Below are 19,127 nucleotides of genomic sequence, written 5' to 3'. Positions count from 1 at the left end.
ACGGAAGTCGCGAGCAGAAAGTGGGAAGTAAAGCGGATGTACCTCGGAAACTTGTCCATACAGTATTTTGTTTGCTAAATATACTATGCTAACTTTTGCATGTTTCCGTCAATGTGCATTCTTTTCCAACATTCATCAAAACCACCAAATTTTGCACACCTGCATGCTTTGTGGGATATCATAGAACTGTATCAGAATTAGAACATTTTTTTCTTTTAAATAAATATCAAATTAAACACAGGAGGTTACAAATTGTTAATGTCAACACAACCACCAACAGGCCTACTGAAAATAAATTTGGGAAATCTGGAGAAATACTGTTATTGACAAATTTTAAGTCTTGTTTTCTGAATTTAAATATTATCAGGAGTTAAAGCATCTGATTGCCTCGTCCTATGAGACATGTATTCATCAGGTAGGTGACGATCCTGCAAGACGTGAATTACCCAACATGTGCCTTGAGGATGATTAAATGTCAGATCCCAAGGTTTTTGGTTCCCAGAATGTGTGAATTGTCCATAGGATAAGAGGGCTTCTTAGGTGTCACCAATGATGGATCCACAGCTCCCCCTTTCGGTTGGTGGCTACTAAAATACTGTATACTGTACTTGGTCAGTGGAATGAGAGAAAATGAACTTTATTTATAAAATGTGAACATAGCATTTGAGTTAAATTGCAGGAAAAGTCTTGTACAGTACAACTCTTTTGATATTGACACAATCATAAATGAGTCACACAGTTCAATAATGAATTTAATTCACTCCCAGTTCAAAACTTTTTTGGTTGTTGTTTCTTTTAAATAAGACAGGGTGATAAGAGCCTAGTGTTTCCCAACCCTTTTTTCAATTGAAACTTTTTGCATTGAAAAAATCTCGAGGCACATCACCAGCTCAAAATCTTGAAATTTAAAACTCTGTACCTTACACCATAAATTCATTCACATCAAAGTGTTATCAAAAGGAATCAAATAAACCAAGAGCGTATAGGTTTGCATAGGGAAGGTAGGAACTAGGGACATAACACTACCAACTTTTCAGGATGCTCAAATTGTCCCCACCAAATTTTAAGCAACCTTATATGCATTATATAAGTGCAATTAGACAGGTAATATAGATTGTCTTCCCATATGTTGTAAGGATAGAATTGACCCTACCATTATTAAGTGTTTAATTTTTATTATGTTCGGACTTACATTTACCCCTTTTCACTTGCTGAATGTCCCAGTCTATTTTTTCCCATCAAACGCACGTTTGATTGGTTGATGATCTCTCCCACCCCCGCCGCACACACGCACGCTCACACAGCCCCGACCAAAATACATGTGGACAACATGCCATCCCCTCCGCCTCCTTCAAAGAGGAGGGGTATTAGACATTTTTTTTCGGCCAGCAGCAGCCACTGTCAGTAAAAAGACGCCAATGCTGTAGAGGTGGGAAACACACCACTACTTTTGCTACTGAAAGTCCGACCTACATCAGAGTTAGCAAAACATTAAACTGTGTGAACTTGCTAACCTAAAACTTAAGTAGGAAGCTGCTTAGAGAGAAGTGTCCTTCTGTTTGTTTTCTTTTTTTTTTTTTTTTAAACCTGTCCTGTTCAGCTGTTTGACACGGAGAATGGAAGTCTAAGTGCCCGGATAGTCTGAACAGTTTTTAATGTTTCACATTGAGTCTGACATACTCTCATTGTGATCATTCAACATACCTCGTTTATTATGACAAAGCAGCGAACAGGACGGGGTTATGGGGGAACAGAAGAAAAGAAACACAAGAGAAGAAAGAAAAGAAACACAAACAACAGCAAGAAATACATTGAACGCCTAACTACACTAACTACTAATATGTTGGTGCTATCGTCAGCTAAATGTATTTCCGGTTGACACCATGTGGGGGGCCTGTTGACCAGGGAAAGAGGGGGAAGGAGGTGAGGGAGTCTATAAGCTAAGTGATAGAAAGGGGTAGAGTGTACACAAACCATCTCTGTGATCTAGAACCCAGTAATCGTGTGAATCCCTTGTGAGTGTAAGCCCGTTGGCGACCGACTCTACGCCGCCACATTGCCAGTCCTGGCACCGGGACCCCCCGCCCGAACGCGCCCAATCACATCCGGCCGCACGCAGGCCCCACCGGACACGCAACAGCCACGCAAACGAGCGGGCGCCGACACAGGGCCACGCCCCCCACCCAGCCTGCCCGCCGGGGGGGGGGGGGGGGGGGGGTCAGCACAGCCCATCCCGCTGCCCAGCAAAGGAGCCCTCGTCCCACCCATGGAATCCAGGGTGGTCCCCTGGGCCACCCGCGCGCCCATCTACCGGCCTTCAGGGATGGCAAGAGGTGACGCACCACCAACCCCACGCCTGTCATCAACCCCATCTGCCCACCCAGGCCACGAGCCTTCTGTTTGTGTTTTCTACTGTTAATGTTAATTAAACTGTGAAAAATGTAGTGAACTCTGCTGGAAACTATAAACCCGGAAAAACGTGAACAAGAAGAGAAACCTAGTCCTGACCCCAGTTCACCCAATTTGTTTGGTCTTATTATTGTCCTATCCCAAGCAAAAAGTGTAGAGGCAGATTAAGCTGTTATATCATCCCTACCAATGTTGAGACCAAACATACGCCCTTGAAATAAACACAGAAAAGGTATATCAACATCTTAATCTTTAATATAACTCATCAGAAAAACAGCAAGAGAAAAGCAGTTTTGTGTTCATGTTACATCGCTGACACCCAACAAGTTCACGTAAGGTAAAAATAAGTACATAACGACTTTGATCTCGTAATTTTAAGACCCTTTTCTCCCAATATTACCTTAATCTGATTATATTACGCCAAAAGCAGTTTTGTGTTCACACAGACCTTGTCCCTAAAAGTCGAGCCTGTGGAACCAAACAATTTCCACACAGAGTAATTTAAAAATAAGCAACAAAACGACTCTAATATCGTTATATTACTATTTTAATCTTGTAAAATTACAATGTATGACTTTTTCTTGTAATATTACGACTTTTCTCTCGTAATATTACAATGTATGACTTTAATCTTGCGATAATATGACTATTTTCGTAGTCTTATTTTTCTTTCTTTGTTTTTGGATTTTTTTTGACTGGATGATTCATCCATTTCTGCCTCGCTTATTCCTTTTTGAGGGTCATGGGGAAAATGGCACATTATTGACAATTTGTTGCTGCACACCTGACCACTTGGGAAAACAAGACTGCCATCAAACTGCTTCTTCATGATGTTACCAACGATTGCCTTAAAAAAAAATCCCATTATGGATCTCAGGTAATCATTTAAAAGGGCACACTTCAGCAATAGACTTTGCAGTAAGCTATTTTACAATCATTAGCTTGGTTTTTTCCTTTTTAACACAATTTTCATTCAAATGACCAACTTTCAGCTAAACGCTCAGTCAGATTACATTATGACACACATTTAAAATAGAATGGACGGCTATTGCTGTCAATGCCAGCCAACAAGTCAATTTGGGAAATACCACTGAAGCAAGAAGATTGTTGATCTGTTCCCCTAGTTTGGGGAATAGTTACTGTGCGGTCAATGTAAAAGCAGCTCATTTGAAGAACAGATCTAGTTCTTCAATCACTGTCAATGGCAGCCAAGGTGTTAATTAGACTGTCTTTCTATGTTTGGCAAATTGAAGTTCATTAGCAAACTCTCCAAGGTCGGTCTTGAGTTGACTTGCTTCAGGCCGGTCTTCTGGCTTCCAGGAAAGCATTGACTTAATGATTTTTTGCTGCAAAATAATAATAATAATTACAACACAAAATGTACACATCTTGATTAAAGACATTGTTTTGTTTTCCCTCTAAGTTTCTCAAACTTCATTCATTCATTCATTCATTTTCCATGCCGTTTATTCCTCACGAGGGTCGCGGAGGTGCTGGAGCCTATCCCAGCTAACTTCGGGCAGTTTCTCAAACTTTCAAAATAAAAAGGTTTCCAGACCCAGATTAATCTTTCAGGTAAAATGTCAAAATTTTAATGTGTTGTACCTCCATGGGGAAAAGGCTTGAAAACTCGGCAGGAAGTTTCTGGTTTCCGATATCAATCCAAATCTGGTTTAGAAGGAATGCAAAATAAAACATGTGTAATGATTTTAAATGAAAACCAAATTATCTAGATACACATTACTGTCACAGTAAAGAGTAGATCTCTTAGATTACTCTTGGGCCTTTGTATATTGTGCCCGGGGAGATTTACGCAAGAAGAGGTGTGTTAGAACAAATGATCAATTTGAACAAGTAGGTACAACATTAAACCTTAGATAAACTGATTAATTCTCGTTCCTTCTCCTTTTGTCAATGCTCTCCCCACTTCTGATTAAACTGTGACTATGGCAACCTTCACCACGTGTACTACCGATGGTTGATGTAACTCTTCACAGGCCTCCACCTTTGACTCGCACTCTATCACATTTCCTAGGGCTGCCTCCTTCATTTCTACAATTGCTTGTGAGTAGGCATGTGCCGGTATGATATTCTGATGGTATGATAACCTTAAGCAAAAAAAAAAAAAAAAAAAAAAAAAAAAAAAAAATTCACGGTTTCACGGTATGTGTTACTTTGAGATATCTGGGTTAAAAAAATAAAAAGGACTTATACTCAGGTACGACTTCTAGTCTGAAAAATACGGTAAATGTGAAATCATATTGGAGGTATTGTCTCCTCGGCAGCCACCCTGCACAAACATGTCGGTTGGCCCTCCTCTAAGCCGCAGCCGTCTAACTTTTCTGTAGCTGAAGTGTTCCCATAACAGCGATTTCGTTTTCTTCGATGGGGGAAAGAGTTCAGGAGTTTCACCTCCTCCAGCCATCGTGTAGCACAGCTGACTCACTAACACTGAGCAACAACCGGTGGGGGAGGGTTGAGCCTTACAGCTGCAAGCGAGGGATTTCTCCATGCATTTTTGGGACATAGAAAATAGCTAATACCTTAGGGACGGTATGACTAAGCCTGTCGCAATATGCAATAATTCCATTTATCGCGCGGTATATAAAAATAAAGACGGTAATTTTCGTGCTGCGATTTATCGCCTCGCGTGCACGTGCGCGCGTTTGTCACGTGCGTGCGTGCGCGCGCGACGCACGCGCTTGCGGCAGATGTGTGGCAGACGTGCTTGACAGCGCTGTTTAAAGTTCAGCTTCCTTGTGCTTCCTTTATTGACTTCTGGGTATGTTCGTTTTATACATTTGAGTTTGAGTGACCGTCATTTAATGGATGGAGGCAGGGCCGAGTGCACGGTCGGCGCACAGGAATGAGCGAGCGGAATGAGGAAGAGGACGAACCAGTCTGCAAAATGTTTTTGGAGGTTGTTTCAACAAAGATGGCCAACAGAATAAATCTACATTTGAAACACTATTATCCTCTCCAGTTTTCACTGCTTAGTAAGAAAACTGCATCGCAACAAGCGGAGCCTCCTCGTCATGTTAATTGACAATTAGAGGTATTCGCTTGATGTGAGAAATACAGACGACACCGCGCAAAATAGCGTTCCCTGACGGAAAGTGAAGTCCGCTACATTGCTGAAGAAATGAGACCGTTTTACCTCTGTTAAATGATATTTGATACCTTTGGGAGCCAAATTTTTGTTACTGCTACTTAATTAGTCTATTTTTCTCTGTTGTTGTTGAAGTGCAATTACTGTGACTGCAACTTTATACCTATATGCCTAAATGCTTCAGTTATTAAGTGCAATTTTATTTTTTCTTGAAAAAAGACATTTAATATGTGTTTCTGTGCGGTATTAATATTGTTGTCTTTTACTTGAAAGAGGCATGGTCTATTGTTTTTAGTTGTGATTGCTTAAAAGGTATTTTTTAAAAGTAAACATTTATTGCGTTTAAATGGGTGTACTTGATCTATTAATATATACTGTATTCTCACTGTGTTATTGTAAATTGGTTAAAAGGGGACGGGACTTGATAAGCATATGCTTCTCTCGTCAGCCCTTGTCTTTTCTTCGTTTTTTTCGGGTTGCTCATATCACATCTTGCAACTGTCAATGATACCGATGATGATGACAATGAATAAAAATAAACGCTCAAAAAAAATTTTTTTTGGGGGGGGGGGGGGGGGCGCAATAATATCGCATATCGCAATAATTTATGAGATAATTTATCGCCCACTAAAATTTGTTATCGCGACAGGCCTAGGTATGACGGAAAATTTTTGCAGTTTTGAAACCTTGACGTTTACATACCAAGGTATACCTTGAAACCGGTAATCGGCACATGCCTACTTATGAGGTTACATTTTAAGATCACAGCTCAATGGCTGCTCGACTCACCTTTGCCTTTTCACTGTATGTAATCATGGACCATAAGAGCTCAAAATAAATCAAACCAAGAGCAAATATGTCCACTTTTCGGTCATAAGCAATCTTGTCTTTCTGGAATCAAGAAAGGATGGAGTATTTTGTATGATGATGATGTTATCTCTTATTAACAATATTGAATGCTTCAAGATGTGTACAGCTTATCTCACCTGCTCAGGCGCCATGTAATTTGGGGTTCCTGTGTGCAAGCTTCTGTCCATCCCATCATTATCATAGGTAACAAGGCCGAAGTCCCCAATCTTTACTGTATTATCCAGCCCAAACAGGATATTGGCAGGCTAAGTAGTCAGAAAAAGACAAAGCAACTCGTGAAGAACATTGCTGTCAGTCTGACAGTGGCAAAGAAAAGAAAAATCAATTTAACTGGCTCGTTGCTTTACCAATCAATGTATTGTTACAGCCCTACTAAGAATTTAATTCTTTTTTTAGAATCTCACCGCACTTTGTAACGGTTTTAAATATATTTACCTTCAAATCTCTGTGGATTAATGTTTTGGCGTGAATATATTCGACTCCTTCGACTATCTGCTGTACAATATCAAAACAGCTTTCCCGTCTTTGTGAAGGCTCCACATTCTGAGTGTTCATATCATCAATCCAATCTCGGAGGGTCGTGGTGTCACACAACTCCATCTGAATGTATAGGTATTGTCCAGATGGATTTGTGGCAGATCTGCAAATGACAATAAAAAGTGATTTCACCCTTATTTCTGTTGTAACCATGTTTTGAAGAGTACTTATCTTCATAATCCTTAAATAGGACTCACTGGGGTAATGGACTGTCAGATTTGTAAGCACCGTCCTCAGTCCAACATGTGTGGTATCTTACGATGTTTTTGTGATGAAATTCTGATAACGCCAATATCTCTCGTAAAGATTTTCTGACAAAAAAGATGATTTATGTTTTTCATGATAAATGTACATTGCACAACAGCAACATAGAAGAAAGTGTGCATTAACTGTAATAGTCAAATCGGAGGCTAAACTTACTCTTTATATTGGACAACCTTCACAGCATAGTTTTTTTCCTCAAGCTTGTGTTTTGCCTTAAAAACCATGCCAAAGGCTCCTTTTTTTATGTATTCTATACAGTCAAAGTCCTTTTCAAACCTGTTGAAGGGACAAAAATGCTGTGTCATATCTTCTCATAAAGATAATCATATATTAAATTAAAATTCACATACCTTGAATTGGGTTCACTGTCTTTGAAATCTATACTGTTTACGTCCTTAATAAATACATTCATTGAATAAAGATGATGAAAAAATGTATTAAACATACTGTAAACCCATTTTCATGGCATCCGGTTTTTTACCTGTGGTCCAAAGTTTGCTGCAATTCTTAAAGAAAAGAAAAAAACAGGAAGAAAAAAAAAGATGTCTGGTGTAACTGTGCTGTTTACATAAATATGAAAAAAAAAAATACAAGTGTTGACTTACTTTCTTATGACCTTCTTGCCTGTACTTTTACGCTTTGGTAGAGAAAAGTAAACAACATACAGCACGGGTCATCGAATTAAACACACTTGGACTATGAAATTCTGTTTTTAACCAAAATCTAGAGGATTACGGTATTTCTCTGACGTACAGTGTATCACAAAAGTGAGTACACCCCTCGCATTTTTGCAGATATTTAAGTATATCTTTTCATGGGACAACACTGACAAAATGACACTTTGACACAATGAATAGTAGTCTGTGTGCAGCTTATATAATAGAGTTAATTTATTTTCCCCTCAAAATATAGCCATTAATATCTAAACCCCTGGCAACAAAAGTGAGTACACCCCATAGAAACTACGTACATCCTTAAATTTCCAAATTGAGTACTGCTTGTCATTTTCCCTCCAAAATGTCATGTGACTCGTAACAGGAGTGCTGTCAGCATTGCTGAAGAGATTGAAGAGGTGGGGGGGTCAGCCTGTTAGTGCTCAGACCATACGCCGCGACCATACGGTGTGCATGGCTGTCACCTCAGGAGGAAGCCTCTTCTGAAGACGGTACACAAGAAAGCCCGCCCGTCTCATCAGATCATAGGACATGATTCCAGTAATCCATGTGCTTTGTTGACATGTCTTCAGCAAACTGTTTGCGGGATTTCTTGTGTACCATCTTCAGAAAAGGCTTCCTCCTGGGGTGAAAAGATATACTTAAATATCTGCAGAAATGCAAGGGGTGTACTCATTTTTGTGATACACTGTAACATAACATTCATTTAATAATTTCCTACCTGAACCTTGGGAGAAGACTTCACAAACTCTACTGAAATACTTTGAGGGGTCATCATCATGTTTTTTTCACCAGAGGATTCCCTTTAATTATACATAGAGAATAGTTTATAAGAATAAAACACACAAATTTGAAGCACTTCTTTGCCCGTGACTTACAAGTTTGGAGGGAAGTCCATGCTGGCACTTTTGGGACGTGTGAAGGACTCTAAGACCTATCAAGCGCAAAATAATGACATACAGGAGTTTTGGATTATCAATTTGGTTTCAAGTGCCTGCTAAAATAGAAATGTATTTACATCGTATGCTTGACTTCATTTTTCATGTGTTTATTTTGGATTTTTTTTCTCTGTTTTTCTATTTCTTTGTGTTCTATTTTTGGTATGGCTCATACTGAAATAATATTCAAATCCAATTCAGTATCAACAATACATACAGAATAGAAAAAGCTCAAATTACTTGTACAAAATGCCCTCTACCAAAAGTACTGAAACAGTGAGTCATGCAACATCAAATATAATTTTAGAGATCAAGATTTTAGCTTTGAAGGTATTTACAACTGGGTTTGATGCACCACTTAGTTTAAAAGCACAAGAGTAAAAACATTACAGTTTAGCAAAATGACAAAGAAGTTTATGAGTGACAATATATGTATGGTTTCAGGCGGATAGGTTGTTTTACATTAAAGTTCTACTCTAACAATCTATCATTAATCATGATACAAAAAACAACATCCCAAAAAACAAACAAAAACAAACTACCTTACTGTCTTCTTTTTCAAGAGCAGACAAGGCTAACTGAGCAGCATTTTGCTTGGCTTCCTTGATAGTCTTTCCCGCCCCCACGGGGTAGTCCTTACCATCGATCACCAACTTGTAGGAAAATCTGCAACATTTTGAACTCATTTGTTTCAAAACTGAGATTCTATTTTGCTTACTCTTCAGTGCCAGGATGGAGACCCGAACGTACTTATGGTTATGAGATGGGCCGCTTCTCCCCACTTCGATAAAATTGTGAGTGCGATGTGTTCTCTGACAGTAGTGGTTGATATTTCCAATAAAATTGGTCTCAACAAAACTATCATCTTCAGTCTTCGAACTTGGGGACTTGTCGCTGTAGTACCCCAAAAAATTAAAAATGATCAAATAGGGTATTTCACAGATGTGGCTCACAAATATTGCCTGTATTGTGCTCACCAATTCTCCTCTTTTTGTTCACTTGAAGCACCAAAGAGCTCCTCATCTTCAGTCTTAAATAAAAATACAATGTTTTTGTAAGATATATTAGAGAGTGGCATATTTACTTGTGTTTGTGGAAAATAGTTACAAAAGCTAACACTACCTCTTGCAACATTTTGCAATATTGCAGGCATTAGGCAAACAGACTAAGCGTAATTGTGTGAATACAATGTAATGCAACCCCCATGCAGTGTGTTACTGAAATGTGCATTTTTTTTTTTTACCTGTGATGCCTCATATATATCATGATATGCAAGCCTAGCAGCTTCTTCCTTGGCTTCCTTCTTTGATGTCCCATTAGCAACTGGATACTCAATCTCCCCAATCGAAAATCTACATCTTAAGAAGACAAAATAACATGTCAACAATGCTGTATATACAAACATTACAAAATGATTGAAGCTTACTGAAACGGCTTGTACGAGCCAGGTTTTGTGGATTCATGAAATTTGACTGGCATCTTGATTTTCGCTCCATACTCATAGAGCCAGGATACGTAATTTTTTGCTGTTGAACTAACTGGCGCAAGGGACGCTTCTGACGCTTGCTCGTTCTGGCAACAAAAATACCCCCGTTCAATTTTTATGGTAACACGAACATCAATACCATGAATTCTCAAAAATGACGTATACAATCTGGATTTACCTTTTTCATGATGTGTTCTAAAGCATGTTTAGCAGCTTTCTGTTTGGCTTCCTTCTTATTATTCCCCACACCTTCTGGATATGCCACACCATTTAGAACAACCCTGATGCTAAATCTGCAAAAAAACAAAAACAAATATTTAACATGAGTCACAAACCTGTATAAACTCACTGACGGCGATAGACATCAAATTCATTTGTCTGCCACATTAAATGATCCTTCCTCAGTGCTATTGACGGCGATAGACGTTCAAGACGTCCAAATTGGACGTCTATCGCCGTCAATGGCAGCCACTGAGTTAATTTATGAATTAACATTAAACACTGAGAACAGTAGGAAGGTTTTGAGTTGTTTACTTAGTTTCAGTGTTATCAGTAGTAATCTAAAAGTTAATGTGTTGCCAATATTAAAACATTCCTTTTGAAAATAAACTCTCGATCATATTGTATCACGTCAATGTCAACCAATGAATTACAGAAGGAAAACAATCATTTTTTCACGAGATAAAAACTCACATGAATTCTGAATTTTGCTTACGTTTTAATGTGATCCGGGCCATCGGTTCTGATGTCCTCATAGTTCAGCTCCGAACGTGCTCTTTGAACGTACTCGTTTAATTTGGCAACGTAATTTTCAGTATCCATCACAAGTCACAAAACTAACTTGAATTAAAATTGGCCTTGTCAATTCGAATTACACCGGTGTTCTGCCAAAAACAAAAGCTCTTTACACCTAGTTCGACGCTAGTGCAGTACCTGTACCGCAGCTAGTTTTCTTATTAGTTTCGATTTCGATTTGTCCAAAATGAAACTTCCTGATTGGATCTGTGTGCTGCCTTTCAATGCAGTCGGAAAAGACAAAATTCCCCAGCACACATGCATCAATATACCGTGCCTGCTTAGAAATAAAACTATCTCAAATCTAAGTGAATTGTTATATCAGCTCACGACAATGTTAAACATACACAACAGGGTTTTACTACTGCTTATGAGATCCTCATTACAGTTAGTCACACATATTGCACACACTACATCTACAGATGAGTAAAGCTAGCTTAATTTACTTCAACTACCCCGCGCTATTTATGAAGACCACCGCAAGGCATGCAGGGAGATAGAAGGGTTTTACCCAGGCTCTCTCTCTCTCTTTTTTTAAATGTTATTTTATTTATTTATTTATTATTATTATTATTATTTTTTACCGTCGCCGTGATAGGACAGTCTACCAAACTTTTTGAATCCTTTTTGTATTACTCGGGTACATGCGAAGGAGCTAAGGCTGAAGACAACTTGATACACTTCGGGAAAAACAAACAAAAAACACCTTTTAGAAATGTTTCATACAGTACAGTATCGGTCTTTGTCAGTCACGTGGCCAAACTAGCGGACACGCCCCCCATGCGCCATTTTGAGTGTACCCATGCGCCATTTTGAGTGTATCACGGATGTAAACAAACCAGAACAGGAGTAGCTCCGACGCCACATTACTGCCTCCAACTTCATCGCTGTATATAAAAAAGTCCCTCGTTTACGGTATCAGCGCTTACATTTTAAAAACTATAAACCTCTCGAAGCTCACGGACATTTAACGAATGGCTCGGTGCAGGATCTTCGCATTTCGACCGCAGGACTGCGACAACACAGTCGTCACTCGTTGCTACTCTCAGAAACATGATACAGCTTTTACTTGAACATCCTTGAACTTGAATTGTACCTTGAATATCATCTTAAACATCACATGACTAAAACAGGTGAAGGAACTGTCATAATGACATGCAAATTCATGTATATTGCACAATATATTGTTTCAGCGTTGACATTGCCATGCAAAGATGTGCCATTCTCTCAATGCAGGACTTATCATGTGAAGTGGGACAAATTTACTTGAACACCTTATTCTACAACTAGTGTTATTTTACTTCATATGCACGTTTTATATTTCCTTGTATGGCTATTTTCTGTTTACCATTGTGCTGCTGCTGTGTTTTGATTGAGAATTTTAGTAAAAATTATAAATCCAAAAAAAGTAAACCTGTCAAACATCTCGTTTTGTTTGCAAACATTGTATTTCCTATTCAGTGTTTATCTCCACAAAATTGTTTGAATGTAATTAGTAAAAAAAAAAAAAAAAAAAAAAAAAAAAAAAAAAAAAAAAAAAAAGTACTTTTCATTATCAAAACCAACACTAGTGTTTTACGTACCTAAGAGAGGCAAGGAGTCAAGACTTCAAAATTGTCACTGACATACTTTATTAAACAGGTTTAAGTCATCTACAAACGTATAAAAAAAACTGCTTGTACAAACACTACGAAAAGAAAATTGTACTATACTACTGTTGGGCAATGGCTTATCAGGGCACAGCAGAAAGTGACCTTATCCAACATTGTGGCTTCTTCACCTTCACATGGAAGAATCATGTTTATGGGTATGGTTCCTGTTAAGATCTTATACTTCTGACAAACATTTCCGATTACCCTTTCAACATGGATTCTCAAATGTGCTGACAGCGGCCTTTTGTAAATGCTGGGCGTTTGACATCTGAACACTACATGCCCACACATTCTTGTATGTCAAAACCTCTGTCAGCCAAGACAATGTCCCCAGGTAACAAATTATCAAAAAATAAATCACTGTTCAGGGTTATATGTTTGTCACTTGTACGCCCTCCCCAGCCTTTTGATCAGAAACAAATGGCTCCCTTGGGTGTAATACATATTAAATACTTCATAGTGTGGTGGTGCTTGTAGATGAAAAACATTTGGGCATGTGCTTTCAGATTTAATGGGTTTTCTGTGAAAATTTCAAAACGGTCAATAATCACAATCTGTGTCACATCCTGATTGGTGTTGTGCGTCTCATCCCTGTGATTAGCTGATCACCTTCTTCTCCAGCTTCATGTGTCCCCTCTTCAGTCTGTAGCTGACCACTTTCTTCTCCAGCGTCAGGTGTCCCTTCCTCATTCTGCTGATGACTGTTTATTTCACCAGGCTCAGATGGTCCCTCCTTGGTCTGCAGCTCTTCAATGTTTGCATCCTGCTGGACCCCCATCTCTGGTGCTTGCAGTGTCTCTTTCCGTAGCTGCTCACGTTCGTCTTGCAGAGCGTGCAGTGTTTGTCGGTGTAACAGATGTGTGTCCCAGATGTAGGGATGGTGCCCAGTCTGGGTCAGTCTCCATCATTTCATAAGCTGGTTCACCTGCAATCACAGGTTTTATTTAGAAAGCTAGGTAAGATTGGATATTTCCATGGCATTTCACTTTCGTAAGCACTTAATCAGACATGCTACCATCCCATCAGATCTCTCAGATCACAAAAGGAAATCTTGCGCATTGATAAATATTTCTGTGCATTTTTGCTGTTTACCTTTATCTTTTAAATCATTCACTCTATAATGTATTTATAAACGATGACTGAATAAATTAAACATTGATTTATCACGTACAGATTAACCCATTTCAACTGCCCTCCCTCTTTGCCTGTAGTTTACAAGTGAGGCTAGCTAGCTAAGGTTAGCCAATGAGAAAATAGCGACTTTAGAAAGCAAAAAAACAGCATATTCAGTATCAGTACTTTGAAAAAAACTGACATGCCTTTATGAAAATGCCGAGAGCAAACACGCCGGAAGGGGATATGGTGTAGAAAGTCGTTTCACCGCTGCGACCCAGGCCATCCGACGCCGCTTCGTTAGTTCCTCAACCTGCTGTCTATAACCTCTTTTCCAAGAGGGAAAACGAAAAAATCTTACGTCGCGGTCAACTTTGCTGCCATTTTTGTCGTGTGATTTAGTATGGAAGCCTTTCAAACAACACGAGTATCCCATTTATCAAAGACAATGATGAAAGCAAAGACGATTCTCACTGCTCAGTTGTTTACAATAAGTGTACTCAAAATGGCGATTCAACCCACAATGCACTGCGGCTTTTGACAGCGTTACGTCACCTGACAAAGACCGATTATTGCTAAAAATGATTTTCATTTATATGAAAAACTGACCAAGTTTATTGTTCAGAAACAACTAGGGACATTCTATTTCAAACATTTCACTTAGCAAATATTTAAATCCATTTAAACTAGGGCTGTCAAACGATAAAAAAAATTTAATCGAGTTAATTACAGCTTAAAAATTAATTAATCGCAATTCAAACCATCTATAAAATATGCCATATTTTTCTGTAAATTATTGTTGCAATGGAAAGATAAGACACAAGACGGATATATACATTAAACATACGGTACATAAGTACTGTATTTGTTTATTATAACAATAAATCAACAAGATGGCATTAACATTATTAACATTCTCTTGAAGCGATCCATGGATAGAAAGACTTGTAGTTCTTAAAAGATAAATGTTAGTACAAGTTATAGAAATTTTATATTGAAACCCCTCTTAATGTTTTCGTTTTATTAAAATTTGTACAATTTTCAATAAAAAAAATAAACTAGTAGCTCGCCATTGTTGATGTCAATAATTACACAATGCTCACTCATGGTGCTGAAACCCATAAAATCAGTTGGACCCAAGCGCCAGCAGAGGGCGACAAAATACCCAAAAACAAGTAACAAGCGGACATTACACTGTGCTGTCATTTTAATCTGTTTGAGCGGGGCATGTGCATTAATTGCGACAAATATTTTAACGTGATTAATTCAAAAAATTAATTACCGCCTGTTAACGTGATAATTTTGACAGCCCTAATTTAAACACATTGACGTCCAATCCATTTTAACTGTGAGGACTAGCAGCAAATGAACATTCGTTCATTCGCTGCTGACACCCCCCCCCCCCGTTCCAATGGTTTAGATTTAAAATTTACAGTTTAAAGTGTGTACGACAGGATAAAAAAAATCTTACATAGCATCATTATGTGCATTAGAATCATATTTTGAGATGATTCGACTATATACAATTTGGCAAAGCATAGATGACGAGAAATTAGTCTTTTAATCTGCCGTTTAGCCCCTCGCCTGTCATTATAGCGCTCTAGCGTCCCCAGCTGGATGATGACATCGGCAGGGTAACGATTTCATTTGATTTAGAATCCAGCCCATTGAAGGGGAAGATTCAGAACGAGGAAAATGTAACAAAGAGAGCCAAAAAATGTCATTGTTTCAGTCTCTCTACTCCAATATTTTTACAGGATATTCTTTTTATCGAAGTATTTTTTCCCCAATTGCTAAATAAATGGTATGGTCTTGACAAATAAGAGTCTTGTACTAAATGGAATATGAAATAATAAAATGCATTTATTCAGTACGACATGGCAAAATTACTCCATAATGATCAAAGTTGTCGAGTTCACCTTTACTGTCGCACCTCTCAAACGATATTTTAAGCCACTGTAGTCAGTCAGGCTTTTGTCATTTCCCTGCCCCGGCTTCGGAGAATGTAAACCAAGAGGCGTGACGGCTAGACGACATGCTAGATACTAATGATGAAACAAATGTATTGGACGTCTAGCACTGTCAATGCGTCAAATGGTGTGCGACTTTAAGTTTGTCATTTCTGTGGTTTGTGATTGAATTATTGTACAATGGCTTTTATAACTCAAACAACTCTGCAAACGAGCAGCCAGCCATATATTAATGAAAGTCTGTCTGTTTTCAGGGGCAAAAAAAGGACCAACTAAAACAGCTGGAAGGGGGACATTCTTGAGATGTACAACACATATTAATTTGCAAGTCTGATAAAATGACATCAAAGGACTGTACATTATTAGACACTAAGCCTCTTTAACTTTGTACCATTTTCCTGTTTAAAAAACAGATTAATGAAGCATGTGAACACATGAGCACGCAGGATCAATCCTACTGTATCAAAGAGATGAGACCATACAACTCAATTGAAAGGATTCGATCTCATAATGAATCCTTCTTAAAAACACAGCAAAAGGGAAAGACTGTGTAGCACACATTATAGTTAGTTTTGGTACTATAACTTGTCTTTCATTTCACCTACATGTGCTAATAATATAATGTTCTAGAAATTTATACCTAACAGTTTTTGGCTCAACAAATCAGAAAAAAAATACACATTTAGAAACATACATTTCAAATTATACACATCAATTGAAATACCTAGAAATTTACAAGAAAAGTTTGTATATAGTTTTCAAATAAAGTACTGTTTAAAAAAAATCTCCAAAATACAAACAAGGGCAAATATCATCATGGAAATAATTTCCTTCCATGTAAACATTATGTGACAGCCTACTGTTATCGCCACATTCAGAATGTATGAGATTTCAGCTTTGAAACTACTGCATATATGCTACAAAAAGTATGTGTATTGACTAAATTCAGTCATGGTCTGCTTCTGTATTCCCAGGACAGTTTGTGAATAGGTCTTCTTCATCTAGAAATAAGAAAATATTTCAATCCATCAGCATAGGAAATCAAACAAAAATTAATACAACAATCAGGCTTACCATTATAGGTCGTTCCACACCATATGCAGTAAAAATGGATCCCTCTTAAATATGATGTCAGTATTTGCAGTTTCTCAAACGACTGGAAGAGAAAGATACAGTATATCAGTCTGGACAGAAAACCAACTGAATTGTATAAACCTCAACACAGGACAGTACATATAAAAGTATCTAAACCAGAAACACAAACATGCGGCAACAGGAGTGTATACGATACCTAAAATGAAGGCTTAAATAGCATTATTATTGGAATTAAAATAATATCTTGAGACGATTCAACTATATACAACAATTGGGCATAGCGCGGATGACGAGAAAGACGTCCTTAAGCAGAGTTAGGAGCACATGTACTGCTAAGCTAACACAGGCAACTCTTCCCCGCATATTACACAACGACACCACATAATAGTGATTTGGTTTTTCTTGTACAACATACTGGTGAGTGCAAATGTAGGTAGAGTGGCCAAATAGAAGTAGAAAGTTGAAAAGAAACCCATTTTTTACACTTTTTTCCAAAACGGCAACCAACTTTTGCACGTGTATATATTTAATAATAACGTACTGTTAATTCCACAATCTCGTCCTCGTCCACCTCTTCTTCTTTAAGATCATCTGTCTCCTCCTCATTCCCTACTTTAAGCCAGTACCATTCCTCCCTTGGGACTGTGATGCCCTAAAAAAGGACGGACAATCAGTTATTTCTAAATTCCACGCTAACAAATATTATTACCATACTGACATCCTGTAAATCAGTATGGTATTTTTTTTTGTATGCATAACTATAATAGACTTTATTATTAATTAGTTATTGTCCAACCTTTTGTGAATCCAACTGCTCACAGGCTCGCTTACTTCTTCTGAGGTCTTGTTCAATTTTTCGCTCCTCTCTCTCAGTCCTTACTCTTGACCTTGAAAGAAAAACACGAGCAAAGACAGACAATGAAAGCTTGCCACAGTACAATGGATAAGTGCTCAGAGGCATACATTTGCTTAATTTTCACCTAAAATCTTGAAGAGATTTGGTCTCGTTTTGTTGTTTAGCCTGTATTTTCTTTCGATAGTCTTCCAGCTCTTCCTCGGCTTTTCTCTTCTTTGCCTCTTCCATTCCAATGCCACCCCTGTCTGATTAAATAAAATGTTTGACTTGACTACTAATCGACTACTAAATGTAACTCGCGAGGAGCTGAGGGTTATTACCAGTTTTAATATTAAGTGGAATTGGGTCAACTCTGCCCGCCCCTAAAGAGGAAAACAATACTATTATCATCAATACATAAACACAAAAAGAAGCGGATCGAAATTCAGTCAAAGACAGACAAGAAAGCTTGCCTTCCTTTCCAAGGCCTTGTCCAGCTTTGTAACCCATTTTCTGTAAAAGTGCAAATCCCTTATTCTCATTACTAATGGAGCTCTGCAAAGCCGCTTCACGACTTTCCCTTTCTTGCTCCTTGAAGGTTTTTTGGCGGTTTTTAATGTTGATCTCTTTGTGTTTTTCTTCTTTTTTCATTGCTTCCCTTACCCGCCTCACCATGGTGACGCCTGGTTTGACATCTTTTCTGACACAGGAGAAAAGAAAAATTTACTATCCGAACAAAATGCCACAATTAGAAGAAGTTCTGAATGAATGCAAATCCTCAAAAACAATATCATTTGATAAGAGTTTAAGTGGTTTGAATTTGATAAATGAGTTAAAGCTCATTACTAGTTGAACCACATTTCATGCCTTTGTTTTTACTGTGCAACATGTTGTTGTGCAGTACGATAAACAAAGCAACAACAAAGGAAACATTTTAAATACGCATTGACTATTTTAGTGTTTCCAAAAAGAGCCCCCCCAAAAAACGTCGCACATTCAAATCACAAATACCGCCGCACAATGCTTACATTTGACTTAGGAAAGCATCAGACATATAATCGTCTTCCTCGTCAGACATTGTGAAATTAAGAACAAAAATGATTATGCTAAAATAAAATGCAATATCCGTGGTGATTTGGCTAGTTGTTCCCGGTTCCCCCAACTGTTTGGTTCTTCGAAAATACATTCCGTCTAACAACAAATGGAACTTTAAGATTCCTTTAGTAGCATGTACGTGCCAGAAAAAAAGTCAACATGAACATTTTTAACAGGTTCAAAACATAAGATATAACTATTTCAGGGTTAAATAATGTTTTTTATCTGTTTTTTGATTTTTTTTTTATCAAAGCATTTACATTCCACCGTGTCATTGTTTTGTTT

General features: G+C 38.1%; 2 protein-coding genes and 1 long non-coding RNA gene across 5 annotated transcripts; all 3 read right to left on the bottom strand.

The window, feature by feature from the left end:
- Positions 1-2,541: 2,541 nt before the first annotated feature.
- eif2ak2 (eukaryotic translation initiation factor 2-alpha kinase 2) lies at positions 2,542-11,505 on the bottom strand. 2 transcript variants are annotated; one of them, XM_057849229.1, is made up of 19 exons: positions 11,003-11,115; positions 10,466-10,580; positions 10,228-10,373; positions 10,045-10,159; positions 9,779-9,831; positions 9,552-9,695; positions 9,344-9,467; positions 8,742-8,797; positions 8,585-8,666; positions 7,795-7,826; positions 7,671-7,695; positions 7,540-7,583; positions 7,346-7,465; positions 7,123-7,236; positions 6,824-7,028; positions 6,505-6,633; positions 6,308-6,409; positions 4,015-4,077; positions 2,542-3,755 (listed from the first exon to the last, which is right to left on the bottom strand). In XM_057849229.1, exons 1-19 carry the CDS (start codon positions 11,107-11,109, stop codon positions 3,630-3,632), a joined length of 1,902 nt encoding a protein of 633 aa, XP_057705212.1. In that variant the 5' UTR covers positions 11,110-11,115; the 3' UTR covers positions 2,542-3,629. The 2 variants fall into 2 exon arrangements, with proteins under 2 accessions (XP_057705212.1, XP_057705211.1); XM_057849228.1 differs by lacking the exons at positions 9,344-9,467; positions 9,552-9,695; positions 9,779-9,831 and having other exon boundaries at positions 2,553-3,755; positions 11,003-11,505.
- Positions 11,506-12,689: 1,184 nt separating this feature from the next.
- On the bottom strand, positions 12,690-14,336 carry LOC130923260 (uncharacterized). The gene is made up of 2 exons (XR_009064682.1): positions 14,209-14,336; positions 12,690-13,659 (listed from the first exon to the last, which is right to left on the bottom strand). It is a non-coding gene; the product is annotated as an uncharacterized LOC130923260 (long non-coding RNA).
- Positions 14,337-14,722: 386 nt separating this feature from the next.
- gpatch11 (G patch domain containing 11) lies at positions 14,723-18,924 on the bottom strand. 2 transcript variants are annotated; one of them, XM_057848529.1, is made up of 8 exons: positions 18,776-18,917; positions 18,221-18,442; positions 18,089-18,130; positions 17,893-18,013; positions 17,709-17,799; positions 17,454-17,564; positions 16,892-16,973; positions 14,723-16,818 (listed from the first exon to the last, which is right to left on the bottom strand). In XM_057848529.1, exons 2-8 carry the CDS (start codon positions 18,420-18,422, stop codon positions 16,763-16,765), a joined length of 705 nt encoding a protein of 234 aa, XP_057704512.1. In that variant the 5' UTR covers positions 18,423-18,442; positions 18,776-18,917; the 3' UTR covers positions 14,723-16,762. The 2 variants fall into 2 exon arrangements, with proteins under 2 accessions (XP_057704512.1, XP_057704511.1); XM_057848528.1 differs by having other exon boundaries at positions 14,725-16,818; positions 18,221-18,447; positions 18,776-18,924.
- Positions 18,925-19,127: the final 203 nt, after the last annotated feature.

This window comes from Corythoichthys intestinalis, chromosome 10 (assembly GCF_030265065.1).
Source record: "Corythoichthys intestinalis isolate RoL2023-P3 chromosome 10, ASM3026506v1, whole genome shotgun sequence".
Taxonomy (NCBI): domain Eukaryota; kingdom Metazoa; phylum Chordata; class Actinopteri; order Syngnathiformes; family Syngnathidae; genus Corythoichthys; species Corythoichthys intestinalis.
Note: the sequence above shows the minus strand (reverse complement) of the source record. Positions and strands in the feature narration are given on the sequence as shown.